A 13819-nucleotide genomic window follows, 5' to 3' on the forward strand; every position below is an offset into this window, starting at 1 on the left:
CCATGCCACTTGATGCTTGCAGTTATGACATTTTATAGCTAGCTAGCTAGAGACATGAAAATATGCAATGTTAAATTTCATCGTGTACTTGGCTTTGTAACTGCATTACCACAAAAGTTTTCGCTAGTAACAAAAGGCTCAATAGCCGTGTTATAAAAATTAGTGAAGTGTGAAAATGTAACTATTAGTGGTGGCTCGTAGGATCTTATGTTATGTCCCATGACTAATGTGTTCCATTGTGTCTCATTTTTAATTTGTTATAGTTTTTAATTAATTTTTTCCTCAATTTTAATCTATTAGTGTAATTTTAAAATAATTAACTAGAGTCACTCGTTCAATTAGGATTTATAATTATTTTTATATTTATTTGAATTGATAATTAATTATTATGATTAATTAATTAAAAATTAGAGTATATATATATATATATATTTAAAAAGTAGTAATTTTTAATGGTAAATATTAATTAAAATTTATTATTTTTATACGAACGCACTTACACATTGGGCCGTGATCCATACCGATTTTCATTGGTGCACATTGGGCCTGGGTCCACTGCCGCTTTCCTCGAATGTTCTGTCGAGAGCCCTCTTTGTAATTAGACCTCAATCCAGGGACTGATTGACAATTTTGTAAATTTAAATTCAACAAAATTGCAACAGAATTGAAAGTTTGAGGGCGACATAGGAATTTTCAAAACATTGTAAAGTCCCAATAATTCAATGGAAAGTTTGGGTTAAATCCAAAAAGTAGACAAATAGATTGACAATTTTAAACGATGAAATTGAATGGTTGAATCCGCCGCCGCATGAACCTACGGCCTGTATTTTACTACTATTTACTTATTCTTGCAAAAAATAATTAATTAAAAGTGTGTCGTAAATAGAAAATAGATACTCCCACATAAAATTGTTACAACACTTATCTAACACTCGTATCAAAATATAAGATGTTTTAAGATTTTGTTCTAAGCCGATGAGACCTAACTCAAGTGTCAAAGTTGAGATATTCAAAGATTTTGTCTGTAATTATTTTCTCATTTTTATATAATGTAGAAGTTCCGCTTGCGTGCGCATTACTGATTTGTTTATATATTAGATCTCTTTTGTAATTCTAAAACAAAATTGTTCTAAAACTAAAAAATACTCTCTCTCTCCCACTTTAATAGGCTCATTTTCAATTTTGAATAAAAATGTACTTAATTGGTGTGGACCACACCACTTTACTATTACTTTCCTACTAAAAAGTAAGTTTTCTCAATCTCCGTGTCCAAAAGAAGTGAGCCTATTGGAGTGAGACGGACGGAGTATTAATTAGCATCAAAATTTAAGAATTCATTCTAATTTCACTCCCTAATTTCAATGTTTGATCAATTGAATGATTATATGATACTAATTATAGTAATTAGATTCTTAACAAGTGAAAAAAAATTAAGTAATTATTTTATATTACTCCAACCCTTCCAATTTAAATGACGTGTATTCCTTTTTGAGCTGTCTCAATTAAAATGATGCGTTTTTATTTATGGTAATAATTTTACACTACAAAAAATGTGACCCCACACACCTTTACACACTTTTATATTATAATTTTATTTTTTTTAAATTCCGTGCCGAAAAAAAGTGCATCATTTAAGTTGGGATGGAAGGAGTATAAAATAAAATTATTTCATTTTGTTTTAATAGGAAGAATATGTTACGGCAAAGAAGTGAAGAGCAGATAAGGGGCAAATGGATTAGGGGGAGAGGCTTCTAGATAAGGAAAAAAGATGGCCACGTGGGTAGCGTGGGCCCCGCAGCCCGAGTCGAAATCTTTTCCTGACTCGGCACGAGTCGAGTGACTCTGGCCTCGGCCACGAGTTTGTGGTGGAGACATGCCCCTCACATATATTCTAATAAAAAGAAATAAATAAAAGTGCAAGGCGGGGTCAGGGACTTCAGGAGGAGACTCATCACCCACTAACTTTTCGCCACCTGGCACCACCTCGTGCCCTAACTCCATTTCCTCACCACTGTTGGTTGCTTGCCAGCCCCAAATAAAACCCCCCAATTTCTTAATTTTCCCTAAATTAAATGATTTAAATCTACTCTGTATTTACTCGTGGCTCACAATTTTCCTCCTATCAAAAAATAAAAAAACAAAACCAGACAACCCGTTTGCATTTCTCTCTCTCTTCTCTCTCTCTCTGCTTTCCTCTTCCTTCCCCACTCTCTTCTCCATTGGAGCTGCTCCTCGTTGATTAGCAGGCTGCAGCGGTTAATTTCCTTTCCCGCACAACCTTGCTGAGCTTGCGGACGCCGTGGTGGAGGCTCCGATTGACTATTTATGGGTATGCCTTCATGCACGATCAGATAGAGATCGGAGCTTTTGAACTGTCACCGCGCCATGGATATCTCGGAAGGTACTTCTCGAGCTCGCAATTAGCGTGATTATTGTTTTTATTTGATTTAATTGGTGAGGCTGCCAATGTTGATGACTCACTGAGTGTACTCGAGCATACTGATTGAACCATTTCTGTTGTTTGTTTTTTCTTCTTCTTTCTTCTCCCTGCTCTTTTCCTATTTCTGTGGGTGGATGCAAAGGTTAAGGCAACATGCGGTTCGTTTTGGTGAGGTTTCTGCATAAGGAGTTACCTACTACTTGTTTTACTGTACTTCATTGTTTCGGATTCGGAGATGCGGTTTCCTTTCCTTGCTCTCTTTCGCTATCTGTGTTTCCGCTTCTAATCCTGCTTTTTTTCTGACTACCGGCTTATCTTCCCACTGTTAAATCCAGCCAAATACAAATGAGAGCTTTGGTCATTATAATTAGTTTTGTGTTTATTTCCAATCCTCAGATATATAATCTATAAGAGACGTACTGCTTATGAAGAGTTGATGATTGGAAACAGAGGCAGATTTCGTTGAGTATTTTTGGTACAAGTTTTTCTGTTACAAGTTCTTCTCTTTTGCAGTACTAGTGTTACTTTATCAAAACCTGTACAATAACACCATCACCAGAACGGTCAAGTTGTTTGGCACTGTTGCTGGAAGTGATGAACGAAATCACCCTCTTTATATGAAGCCTATCTTGGTTTTTTTGTTTAGATGGACCCTTATTCATCTGGAGAGGACCATGTCATTAAGGTCTTATGATTAACTCATTATATTTCAGTGGAATTTTAAACTGCCCCCTACTCCTCACATGTTTTTTTCTAGATCTGTGAATGTTTATTCTTCGTTGGCAGATAAGGAAGCCTTATACGATTACTAAGCAGCGGGAGCGATGGACTGAAGAGGAGCACAATAGGTTTCTAGAAGCTCTCAAGCTCTATGGCCGTGCTTGGCAACGAATAGAAGGTCTCTATTTTCTTACTTTACCTAATAGATCTAAGCCTGACAATTGGTTCAGGTTGATTACATGCTTCCTTGCGTAATCATTTCCACATTGTTATTTGTATATGTGATTAAGATGTATTACCGATAATTCCGTTTATGAGATTTCTTTTTCAGTTTATTTTCTTTTGATTTTGGAGTTGTCCCTGCTCTTGTTTCTGTTTTGTATCTGGTGTTGGCACAGAACATATAGGAACCAAGACTGCTGTGCAGATAAGAAGTCATGCACAGAAGTTTTTCACAAAGGTCAATTCTATTGCCTTCTTTTTCTATCTTTTCCATGATATATTTCCCCTTCCTAGTTTGTTGATCTCATGCTTGAAATTAGATGAGTGGAACTGATTTATATGTTACATGTTCTTTTCTTATTACGGCTTGCAGAATTGACAGTGTGCCTGTGATATTATCTTGTGATTCCTTGGGAGTAATGTGTTGCGTGAAATTGTGCTTCCCGATGAACATTTTATATGAAATTGTGGGTTTAAAGTTATCCGAGACATTTTGTTAAAGTGTGAAGTATCATTTTGAGTAGTGTCCTTGTCCTTTGATTCTATGTGTAGGTAACTGTTGATGCTTCAGGAATCCAATGAGCTATATTCTCGTTTGTTTTCATCTTGAGCTCAAGAAAATTTACTGACTTAAATTATGTACTATGTATATGAATAATTTATTATGTACTCCCAAGCGAACTAAAACTTCCTCTGGTCTCTTTCCTCATTACTCTCGGAAGAATGAAATGCATGCAAGAAAATTCATGTGACTTCCCCTGCCTCCTATCCTCCAAGAAAAATGAAATGATGGCATAGTTATATTGATTTCCACTACTTAGTAAAGGTCCTCGTTAGAGGGAGTCACAAAGTGAAACTTTGGGAGGATGCTTAGGTGGATAATAATTCATTATACACATTATACCTCTGAACCCTCATAATATTGTATTTCTTCTTACCATACAAACCTATTGTTTTATTTGTCTCCTAGAAGATTTTGAATAAATAGTTGGAGTAAAAGTTACAATAGAAACTAGTGGTTATACTTTACTCAGAAGGGGTATACCACTACTATCCAATTTTTTAAATAACTTAACCCCTCATTAATTAGGAAACCAAGATTAACATGTCTTAAATGCGGATAAACTTTGGAGGACCGAAGACAATAACAAACTAAATGAGATAGTTCTATGGAAATGCCAAGATAAATAAAGGGATTAATTGTGACCCTTTTTGCTGGAAAACAATCTCCTATAAGGATCATGTTAGTACACAAGATTATATATTAATGAGGCTAATAACTTTTTTTTCCTTCACTAATATATAATAGACTAAGCTTAATTTGTAGCCTTGTGGAGAAATAACTACATTGAACAAATCAACCTAACTAAAGGAGATGGTTCAATAGATAAGTATTTTTTAAGCTTGAAAAGTTCTTGAAATCTACTTTGAGACCCTCGTTGCCTTCAACATTCAAAATACATGTCTATGTAACATACTTAGTTGCGAATCGATGTGCACTCAACTAAATTCTTTCCTTGAAGCTGCAAAACTAACAAATCTCAATATAGGGGGTATTTTAGGTTTTGAGGTGCATTAGCTTGACAAATTCATAAGGTTGATGGTTTTACTTCTGTGAGGTGAGCTTATCGAAGATGGTGTCTTAATTGACTGTCTTTTCTACACACACACACACACACACACAGGGTTGGGATCTAGTGGGAATAATACATGAATAATACGTGAAATTCATGAACAAATCAATGAAATCCATGAATAGATTCATGTAACACATGAACAACCACATAAACCGACGAATATGGTTGTTCATGAGTTACATTGATTTGTTCATGGATTTTATTGATTTATTCATATATTCTCATTGCTTACGCAAGATAGCCATTCTCACAGGATATATATATAGAAAGAGAGATAGTGGTTCACATAAAATTGTGATGGAAAGAAGCATCATTCCGCGTGAAAATCAATCATGGTAATCCAATTTATCAAGATTTATATATTAGATTGGTTTTTAGTTCCTAGAAATGTGATGGTTTCTGAGTGAACCCATCTCCCCCCCCCTATATATATATATATATATAGGGTTAGGTTCCTGTGCGAATTGATGAACAACGATGTTCATGGCAAACCATGAACAAATACATAAAATACATGAACAAAACGATGTTCATGTGTTTTATGTATTTGTTCATAAATAAAAAAACATGAACAATGATGTTCATGTCTTACTGTTCGACAATCATTGGATCTGCCCAAATCAATGGTTGTGGTTGGTTCGTCATTCTCACAAAAAGATGTGGTTCTCACAGGATCCTCCTTCTATATATATATATATATATATATATATATATATATATATATTGGGTTGAGTTCACATAGAACTCATCACTTTAGATGATCTAGCTATTGATGTTTTTCTTTGCATTTTTTTTTAATCTGATGATAGTATTATTGTATGCATTTTTGTGTTTAACATTAAGCGTACAAAATATGTATATATTCTTACTGCGTGATGAAATCCCGTTAAAATAGGACGAAGCAAAAAGTTGCAAATTTTTTGAATTTACTATTCACTTTCATGTTCCTCAAGCGAGTGCAAGCTTTCTAAGGATGAAGAAGAGTCAAGAAGGATAATAGAGGAAAACAACTTAATTCTTCAGCTCAATTTACTTCCGAAAATGCATGCATATTTTTAGGGAAAATACACTAGTTTGGTTATATTACTTTGTGACAGTTTTAGCCCAATAAATTGGATTTGTGACAGTTACAGCCTGAAAGTGGTTTTCAAGATGGGAAGACCAATAAGGAGGCAACGGCTCTTAACAGAATGATGAAAAACGTCAATCCAGTCGAACCCATAGGTTGGCCTGAATAAAGAAAAGGAGGATTAGGGCCAGAAATTCTAGCATGAAATAGGTTCAGGCTTACCTGGTTGGGTGCAGCCAATCCCTTTTTTATTAATACACATCAAAAATAGTGGAAAACAATGCATTCTGTATTTATTTTAGATCACTAAGAGTAGAAAGTACAAATGATTTTATTTCATTGATTATGCTGAAATTTGTGGTTTGCTGTTATGAAGAGGCCAAGCACCAGTGGGTATCTACTAAGATACTGAATTGGATATTTGGATATTCCGACTCTTTTTGGGTTGTCAAAAGGTGCATTCAGGATGGTGTATTTCTCAGTAATCTTGTGGCGTACTTTAGGCTTAAACATTCGTCACTTGTTAGTTTCTTATATGCTACTTTTTTTGTACCTTGGGATAACTTTGTTCAACACTGTGTTGTGATGCTTAATTTATTTTATGTAATTCCAGTTGGAAAAGGAGGCCACTGTTAAAGGAGTTCCATTAGGGCAATCTCTTGACATCGAAATCCCTCCACCACGGCCTAAAAGAAAGCCAAACAATCCTTATCCTCGAAAGACCAGTGCGGGAACTTCTGCTTCCCAGGTGGGAGTGAAGGATGGGAAAATATCAAATCCAGTTTCTTCCTCATGTCAGAGTAAAGTGACAGTGGACACTGAGGTACGAGCTATTCTTTATGTTAGCAGTGTTATATTTCATCGTATATGTAAATCCTTCCTGCTATGGTTGTATTTGTTTCCTGTCTCTTCTGTACCTTGTGTTTGCAAGGAAGTACTCTGATCTTGAGTTTAGTTTTTTGTTTGTTAGTTCACTTGGAATAAACATGTTCTTTTTTTCCCTGTCACGGTATGTTCTACCAGAAACCTTCCGACGATGAGAAAGTCGGAAACAGTAAAGAATACCATGACAAGGATAATTGCTTTGAGGCTTTCACTCTCAAGACAGCTCCCTGTGAATTTCCATCCTCAGCAAACAAAATCGCCTCTGTATCTGATGCTCCTAAAAAATCCTGTACTTTTAGGCAATATATCCCACTCTCGGGAGAAGCAATGGATCAGGATGAAACCGCTGCATCCCAGGTCACTACAGAAACCAAAGGATTGCAGATGGAGAAGTCTGATAATGAACAGTATTTTCAGGATAAGCTCGCTTTCAAGATGTCAAATGTTGTTGACACATACCTTTCACGAGAGAAATCTGTGCATACTAAAAATATCGATGAGCTGAAGCAGTCTGAAAATGATGATACAGTGGGAACTGCTGATGTGTCGGCGGCACAAAATTATCCTCGCCATGTCCCTGTGCACATTCTTGATGGGAGCTTAGGAATGAAGGCATTTGGTATCTCCCAGGATATGCCACATGCCGATTCTGCATTTCATCAGATGGGTGGAGTCCCTGCTCCTCAAAATCATTTCATGAATCCAGCTGCTTCTGGTACCTCTGAACATTATGATAATGCAACAAAATCTTCTGTTCACCAGTCATTTCCCAGTTATCATCCCGTCTTCGCTCCCATCCAAAGCCAAGATGATTACCAGTCGTTTCTGCATGTAGCAACCACGTTTTCCAGTCTTATTGTATCCGCCCTGTCGCAAAATCCTTTAGCCTATGCTGCAGCTAGCTATGCGGCAACATCGTGGCCTTCTGTGAACGTGGAAGCTTCAGTTAAACCATCTACAGCCTCAGCCGGGGCATTTCAAACAAGGCCGGTAAGTGCAACTCCTAGTTTGGCTGCAATTGCTGCAGCTACCACAGCAGCTGCAACTGCATGGTGGGCAGCTCATGGCCTACTTCCTTTATGTGCTCCGTATCATCCTGGCTTTACCTCGTCTCCTGCATCAGCATCTGCAGCTCCAATGGCTTGCAGCCAAGATCGAGCTGTAAACAGTGAAAGAAGAGCGAGCAGTCCTGATCCTGCCTTAGTAGGTCAACAACTGGAACCAGAATGCTCTCGGGCTCTGCACGAGAAGCAAGCAGTTTCAAAGTCGCCAACATTATCATCATCAGATTCTGAAGAAAGTGAAGGTGTGAAACTGAATGTTGCGTTAGACGCTTCTGGAACAGGGAAAGTTGAGCCTACGGCTGAGCTGCATGATGCAGCAGCAGACAAGTCCAAGAACAAAAAGCCAGCGGACCGTTCTTCATGTGGATCAAACACACCTTCCAGCAGCGAGGTAGAAGCTGATGCTACGGAAAAGCATGAAGAGGGGGAAGAGGATAAACATATACAAGAGAAAGAGGAGCTCGAAGAAATTGATGCAGCAATGCATCCTTTCGGTGATCCATTTAATCGACGTTGTAGAAGCACAAGTAATGTCGGAGACTCTTGGAAGGAAGTATCAGATGAGGTAATGGAGCACTCTTGTCTTTGTGAACAACATAGCTTATCAATTCCATGCTGGCATTCATACCTTAATCTTCTGTCGATGCAGGGCCGACTGGCATTTCGAAAACTCTTCTCCAGACAAGTATTGCCCCAGAGCTTTTCGCCTCCACACACGAACAAGGGCAACGTAAACTGCATCAAGGAAAGTGGGATAGCTGAAAAGGGACTACAGTTAGACCTCAATGGGATGGCATGGGGTTCCTTCCCCCAGAAAAAAGGCGTGGAAGGCGGCACAGCACCTCCGATTGGCGAGAACAAGGAGGAAGAAGCACCGGTGTACACTGGACTGGGACACGGCAAGCTGAAAGCGCGCCGGACTGGATTCAAACCTTACAAGAGATGTTCGGTGGAGGCGAAAGAGTGCGGCGTGTCGGGAAACTGCCACGATGAGGAGAAATGCCCCAAGAGATTGCGCGTGGAAGGGGAGGCTTCGACTTGATTATAAGTATACCCCAATGTAAAGCTGCGCCCTCTCTCTTTGGTATTGCATTTTTCACTTCAATTCTCTATAATTATGTGTCTGAGTTTAATGTATTGATTGGAAGAACCACGGGTACTTTAATTTGGTGTAGTTGTTGTTGTGTGTACTATTACTACTGTCTACTAGGAGACCAAGCAACTGTAATTCTAATAACTTCCTTGGATGGACATATATAATCGCCAGTCGATAAGGGTAACTCTCTTCCTCTAATTTCCTATACCTAAACAAAATCTCACTTTTCTAATTCTTCTCGAGTTGTTCATGTTGCAAGTGTAACCTCTTGTTTAGCATGATTCATGTTATAAACAGTATTCCCTCCGTCCATGGAAAAAAGTCATAGTTTGCCATTTTCGTCTGTCTACGAAAACATGTCCTGACATTTTTTTAGAATTAATTTTACTAAATATTATTCTTTTTTGTGGGGTCTTTTCTCCATTCATTAAATAAATAATTATTTTTTTAAAAAAATTTGTGCCAACTTCCCTTAGGACTTCCTTTAGTAGACGTAGGAAAATAGGAATAATATATTTTGAAAATCATGGCACCTTTGAAAGTTTTGCAAGTAGGCATAGATATTATCATGGTTGGTGACCGGCGAAATTTGTAATTTTTCATCATTTTTACGAGCAACCTCTTTGTTATCCTTATTTATTACATGATGGTGTGTTCTCTTTGATGAAAATAGTAGAAAACACATTTTTTTCCCTCGTTTTTACTTGTATTCATGATAATATGTTCGAGAGTGCTAATGTCATAATATTTATCATATTTTTTATTATAAATTATGTGAGAGGCAAAATGGAACCATTAAAATGTGATAAAATTTTCATATCTTTTTTTTATCCCACTTTTTTCTTATGATAATTTGCAAACTAAAGAGATTTCTGTAAATATTTTTGTGCATGCATGAAACGAAAATGCAAATATACTTTATTAAACTAAATATAATAAAAATGTTTGAATATATTAATAAGTGATATGTAATACTTCCTTCATCGTATTATCCCACTTTAGGCTATCTCACTAAAAGTGACTCAATTCTATAAATAACAACAATTAACTCGTATAATTTCTAACCGATTCATACTTTTTTCTTATTTTTTGTCCTAAAGAACTTCAACCTTTTCTTTCTGAACCTCCACAAAAAAAAAAAAAAAAATCTACCTATTTTTGAATTATATCCCACCACTTGTAAATTACAATACTCAATATATTCACATTTTTCACCTTTTTCACTACTCCAATACTAATTACAACAATTTTCCACCGCTCACAATACACTTAACATTTTTTTTCCACATTCTCAATATATTCAATAACCTTTTCTTAAAACTCATGTCTCTCTCTCTCTCAGAAAGTTCTTTCATTCACGGAGGGAGCATATTACTGCTAATTATTACTAATAATTAAAGAGAGAAAAAAAAACAATAAATCTATGCAGCCACATTGTGGCCACCCACACACTAGTATTATAAGGAAAATTTTGATTTATTTAATTTATTTTTTTAAATAAAAATAGGATTTAGTTATTTTACTATATTCTCTACATTGTACTTATTTTTTCAATTTTTTTGCATTTTTTATTTTTAATTTATTTTTTAATAAAAATAAAAAAGTTACCAAAAAATTACAAAAAAATAATTACAATGCAGAGAATATGATAAAATAATTAAATCTTATTTTTATTTAAAAAAATAAATTAAATAAATTAAATTATTTTTTATTTAAGTAAATTGTGGGTGGCCACAATGTGGATGTTTAGCATTGCTCAAAAAAAAATACTATAATATTTTTGATAGTAATAAGAGAAGAGAGGCGAAAAATCCAATTGGCGGGCGTGTTTCCAAGTCCCAATTTCCGCGACGCACGGGATTAGCACAGTTGCATAGGTACGACTGCGTCCCATTCCTGAGACCAACCGTCTCCCCTTCCCTCACTCCAACACTACACCTTTCCTCCATTTCCCCTCTCCCTCTCTCCCTCACTTCCCCACCCATGCCATGTCACCGTCGTCGATCCTCTTCCTCCTCCACGCCCCCCTCCTCCTCGCCTCCGCATGCGGCCCCTCCGCCATCCCCTTCCCCTTCCACCTCTCCCCCGCCTCCCCCGCCCCCGCCGCCTTCCGCCTCTCCTGCCTCAACTCCTCCTCCCTCTTCCTCACCCTCGCCTCCCGCTCCTACCGCGTCCTCCGCTTCCTCCCCGACGGCCTCCTCCTCGACTTCCCCAACGCCTCCCTCTGCCGCCACTACAACGACCTCCGCTCCTTCCCCTTCGCCGCCGATCAGTACCTCGCCGTCTCCGCCGACAACGTCCTCGACTTGTACGGCTGTGACGACTCCTCCCTCTGCAAGCCCGAATGCGAGCGCACCTCCTCCATGCCCTCCTGCGACGGCCGCGCCGCCGCGGCCTACCCCTCCTGCTGCTACCCCCTCTCCGACCGCGGCGCATGGCGCCCCGCCGACGGCCTCGCCGCCTTCTCGCGCTACGGCTGCAGGGGATTCTCCTCCTGGGTCGTTGTCCCCGGCAGCGCCGTCGGCATCCGCGGCGTCAAGCTGGAATGGGCGCTTCCCAGGAACTCCACCGCCGCCCCCGCCTGCGCCGCCAATGCCAATGTCGTCAACGCTACTTCCGTTGCCAACGGATTCAGATGCCGATGCGTTGATGGATTCTCCGGCGACGGCTTCCCCGCGGGAGTCGGATGCATCAAGTGTAAGCTCTTTTTTTTTTATAAATTAACAATTAATCAAAAAAAATTTAGAACACACAATATAGTGTACTTTAATTCAGACTTTAACCTCAAGTCATAATGTTAAAGTCTGAATTCGAGTCCACAATATTGTGAGCTCTAAATTTTTTTTGATTAATTGTCATGGGCACAAAAGTAATACTCCAACTTTTTTTTGAGTAACAATTTTTTTTTTTTTTTTTGGTTTACTAATCAATGCACGTTTTATATTTTCGGCAGCCTGCTTCAAGGATGGAAAGGAAGTTCATGGAAATGAGTGCTATGAGGTTAAACATGGCAGAAAAAAGGCAATCATTTTAGCCGGTACGTAGCTAAAGAGAAGTCTTGTGATTTTTAATTTTTTTTATTTACTTATATAATTTATCAAAAAAAAAATTGCGCTAATTGGAAAAGTGAGCAAAATCGAACCGAAATAGATTTGAATTTTGATTGGTTCGGTTGGGTATTTTAATAAATTTTTTGATTAAAATCAAATTGTTAGAACTTTTAATATTTAATAGTATATACTAGATACTAAATTATATTCTTTTATTAATTAACATGGTTGTGATTGATGCAGGGTTACTAACCTCAACTCTATCTATTGTGTCGTTGACGGCACTTTTCCTCATGAAACGCAGTATTCGATCACACAAATTAAACTCAGAGCATTGCCAAACCGCCTTCTCCTCCCACAAGGCCAGGCTCTTCACCTACCACGAGCTCGAGGAGGCCACCATGGGATTCGGCGAGGGCCTCGACGGCGCCGCCGCCACCCCAACCTCCACGCTCTACGGAGGCGTGGTGGGCGGCGGCTCCCGCGTCGCAGTGCAGAAAGTCCTGCACTGCGACTGCGAGACCGAGGCGGACCTCATCCGCGTCATGCTCCGCCTCGAGACGCTCGCCGCCGTCTCCGCGTCCCACGGGAGCGTGGCGCGCGTCGTCGGGTGGTCCGTCAACCCCGGCGCCGCGCCCCTCGTCGTCTACGACCGCCCCGAAAACGGGACGCTGATGGACCACCTCCGCCGCGCCCGGCACGAGAACGTGCCCTTCCACTGGCACCGGAGGCTCGCCGTCGCCGCTCAAACCGCTTCCACCCTCGCCTTCCTCCACAACGACATCTCGCCGCCCGTGTTCCACCACGACCTCCACTCCGCCTGCATCTTCCTCGACGCCGACTTCTCCGTCAAGCTCGCCGGCTTCGAGCTGCGCCACGCCGACGACGACGGCCGGAGGCGGAGGAGCGACGTCTACGGCCTCGGCCTCGTGCTCCTCGAGATCATCACGGGCAATGCCGCGGCGGAGCAGGCCCTCCACAAGGGGAAGCTCGAGGAGATGGTGGACCCCAGCCTCTACTACCACGAGCAGCCGCCGTCGAGGCGCGAGCAGATACAGATCGTCGTCGACCTCGCCACGCGGTGCCTGCTCTTCGGGGCCGACGCCGCCAAGCTCGGGATGGCCGACGTGGCGAGGGAGCTGCTGCATATCGCCCGAGACTGCGTCGACGGAGGCAGCCGGAGGGGGCCGGCGTTGGAGGAGACGTTCTCCAATTCCAGCCTCCTTCAGATGATATCCATGTCGCCGGATTCAATCTACGTCCCGTCGCAAACCAAACCCGACTCATATGTATAATTGAACATTTCTACTCCATTTTAATACTGAACTGGCTGGCTGTATTGATTTGCTTAATTAATTAAGGGGAAATAACGCCAAAATACATGAATTTTCACACATTTATGATTTTCAACATGAACTTAAAATTATGCCTCTAACGAACTTTAATTTTGCACACGATAAACTTTATCGACGAATGAAAGTTGAGGTAAAAGTCGAAACTTTTTGCGCAGCTTTAAACAGAAGTCTTCCTAAATGATGTAGTTGGACACAAGGTAAATTCCACTACATAAATACAAAAATATATTGACGAATCATTCGCCGAGAATGTTCATAATGTACAAAATCAGACAACTATG

General features: G+C 39.8%; 2 protein-coding genes across 10 annotated transcripts; both read left to right on the top strand.

Annotated features, from left to right (window-relative positions):
* The first annotated feature begins 2038 nt into the window (after positions 1-2038).
* LOC131020844 (protein LATE ELONGATED HYPOCOTYL-like) lies at positions 2039-9331 on the top strand. 9 transcript variants are annotated; one of them, XM_057949888.1, is made up of 9 exons: positions 2108-2401; positions 2583-2608; positions 2837-2915; positions 3087-3125; positions 3227-3338; positions 3559-3620; positions 6702-6911; positions 7112-8602; positions 8687-9331. In XM_057949888.1, exons 4-9 carry the CDS (start codon positions 3087-3089, stop codon positions 9077-9079), a joined length of 2307 nt encoding a protein of 768 aa, XP_057805871.1. In that variant the 5' UTR covers positions 2108-2401; positions 2583-2608; positions 2837-2915; the 3' UTR covers positions 9080-9331. The 9 variants fall into 9 exon arrangements, with proteins under 9 accessions (XP_057805864.1, XP_057805866.1, XP_057805871.1 ...); XM_057949883.1 differs by having other exon boundaries at positions 2071-2401; positions 2583-2915; XM_057949886.1 differs by lacking the exon at positions 2837-2915 and having other exon boundaries at positions 2954-3125.
* A 1581-nt stretch (positions 9332-10912) lies between these two features.
* Positions 10913-13553, top strand: LOC131020846 (probably inactive receptor-like protein kinase At2g46850). Its single transcript, XM_057949890.1, has 3 exons — positions 10913-11830; positions 12087-12170; positions 12427-13553. The coding sequence occupies exons 1-3, from the start codon at positions 11122-11124 to the stop codon at positions 13476-13478; spliced, it is 1845 nt and encodes a 614-aa protein (XP_057805873.1). The 5' UTR covers positions 10913-11121; the 3' UTR covers positions 13479-13553.
* Positions 13554-13819: the final 266 nt, after the last annotated feature.

The sequence above is a fragment of the Salvia miltiorrhiza genome, chromosome 4, assembly GCF_028751815.1.
Source record: "Salvia miltiorrhiza cultivar Shanhuang (shh) chromosome 4, IMPLAD_Smil_shh, whole genome shotgun sequence".
Lineage (NCBI taxonomy): Eukaryota > Viridiplantae > Streptophyta > Magnoliopsida > Lamiales > Lamiaceae > Salvia > Salvia miltiorrhiza.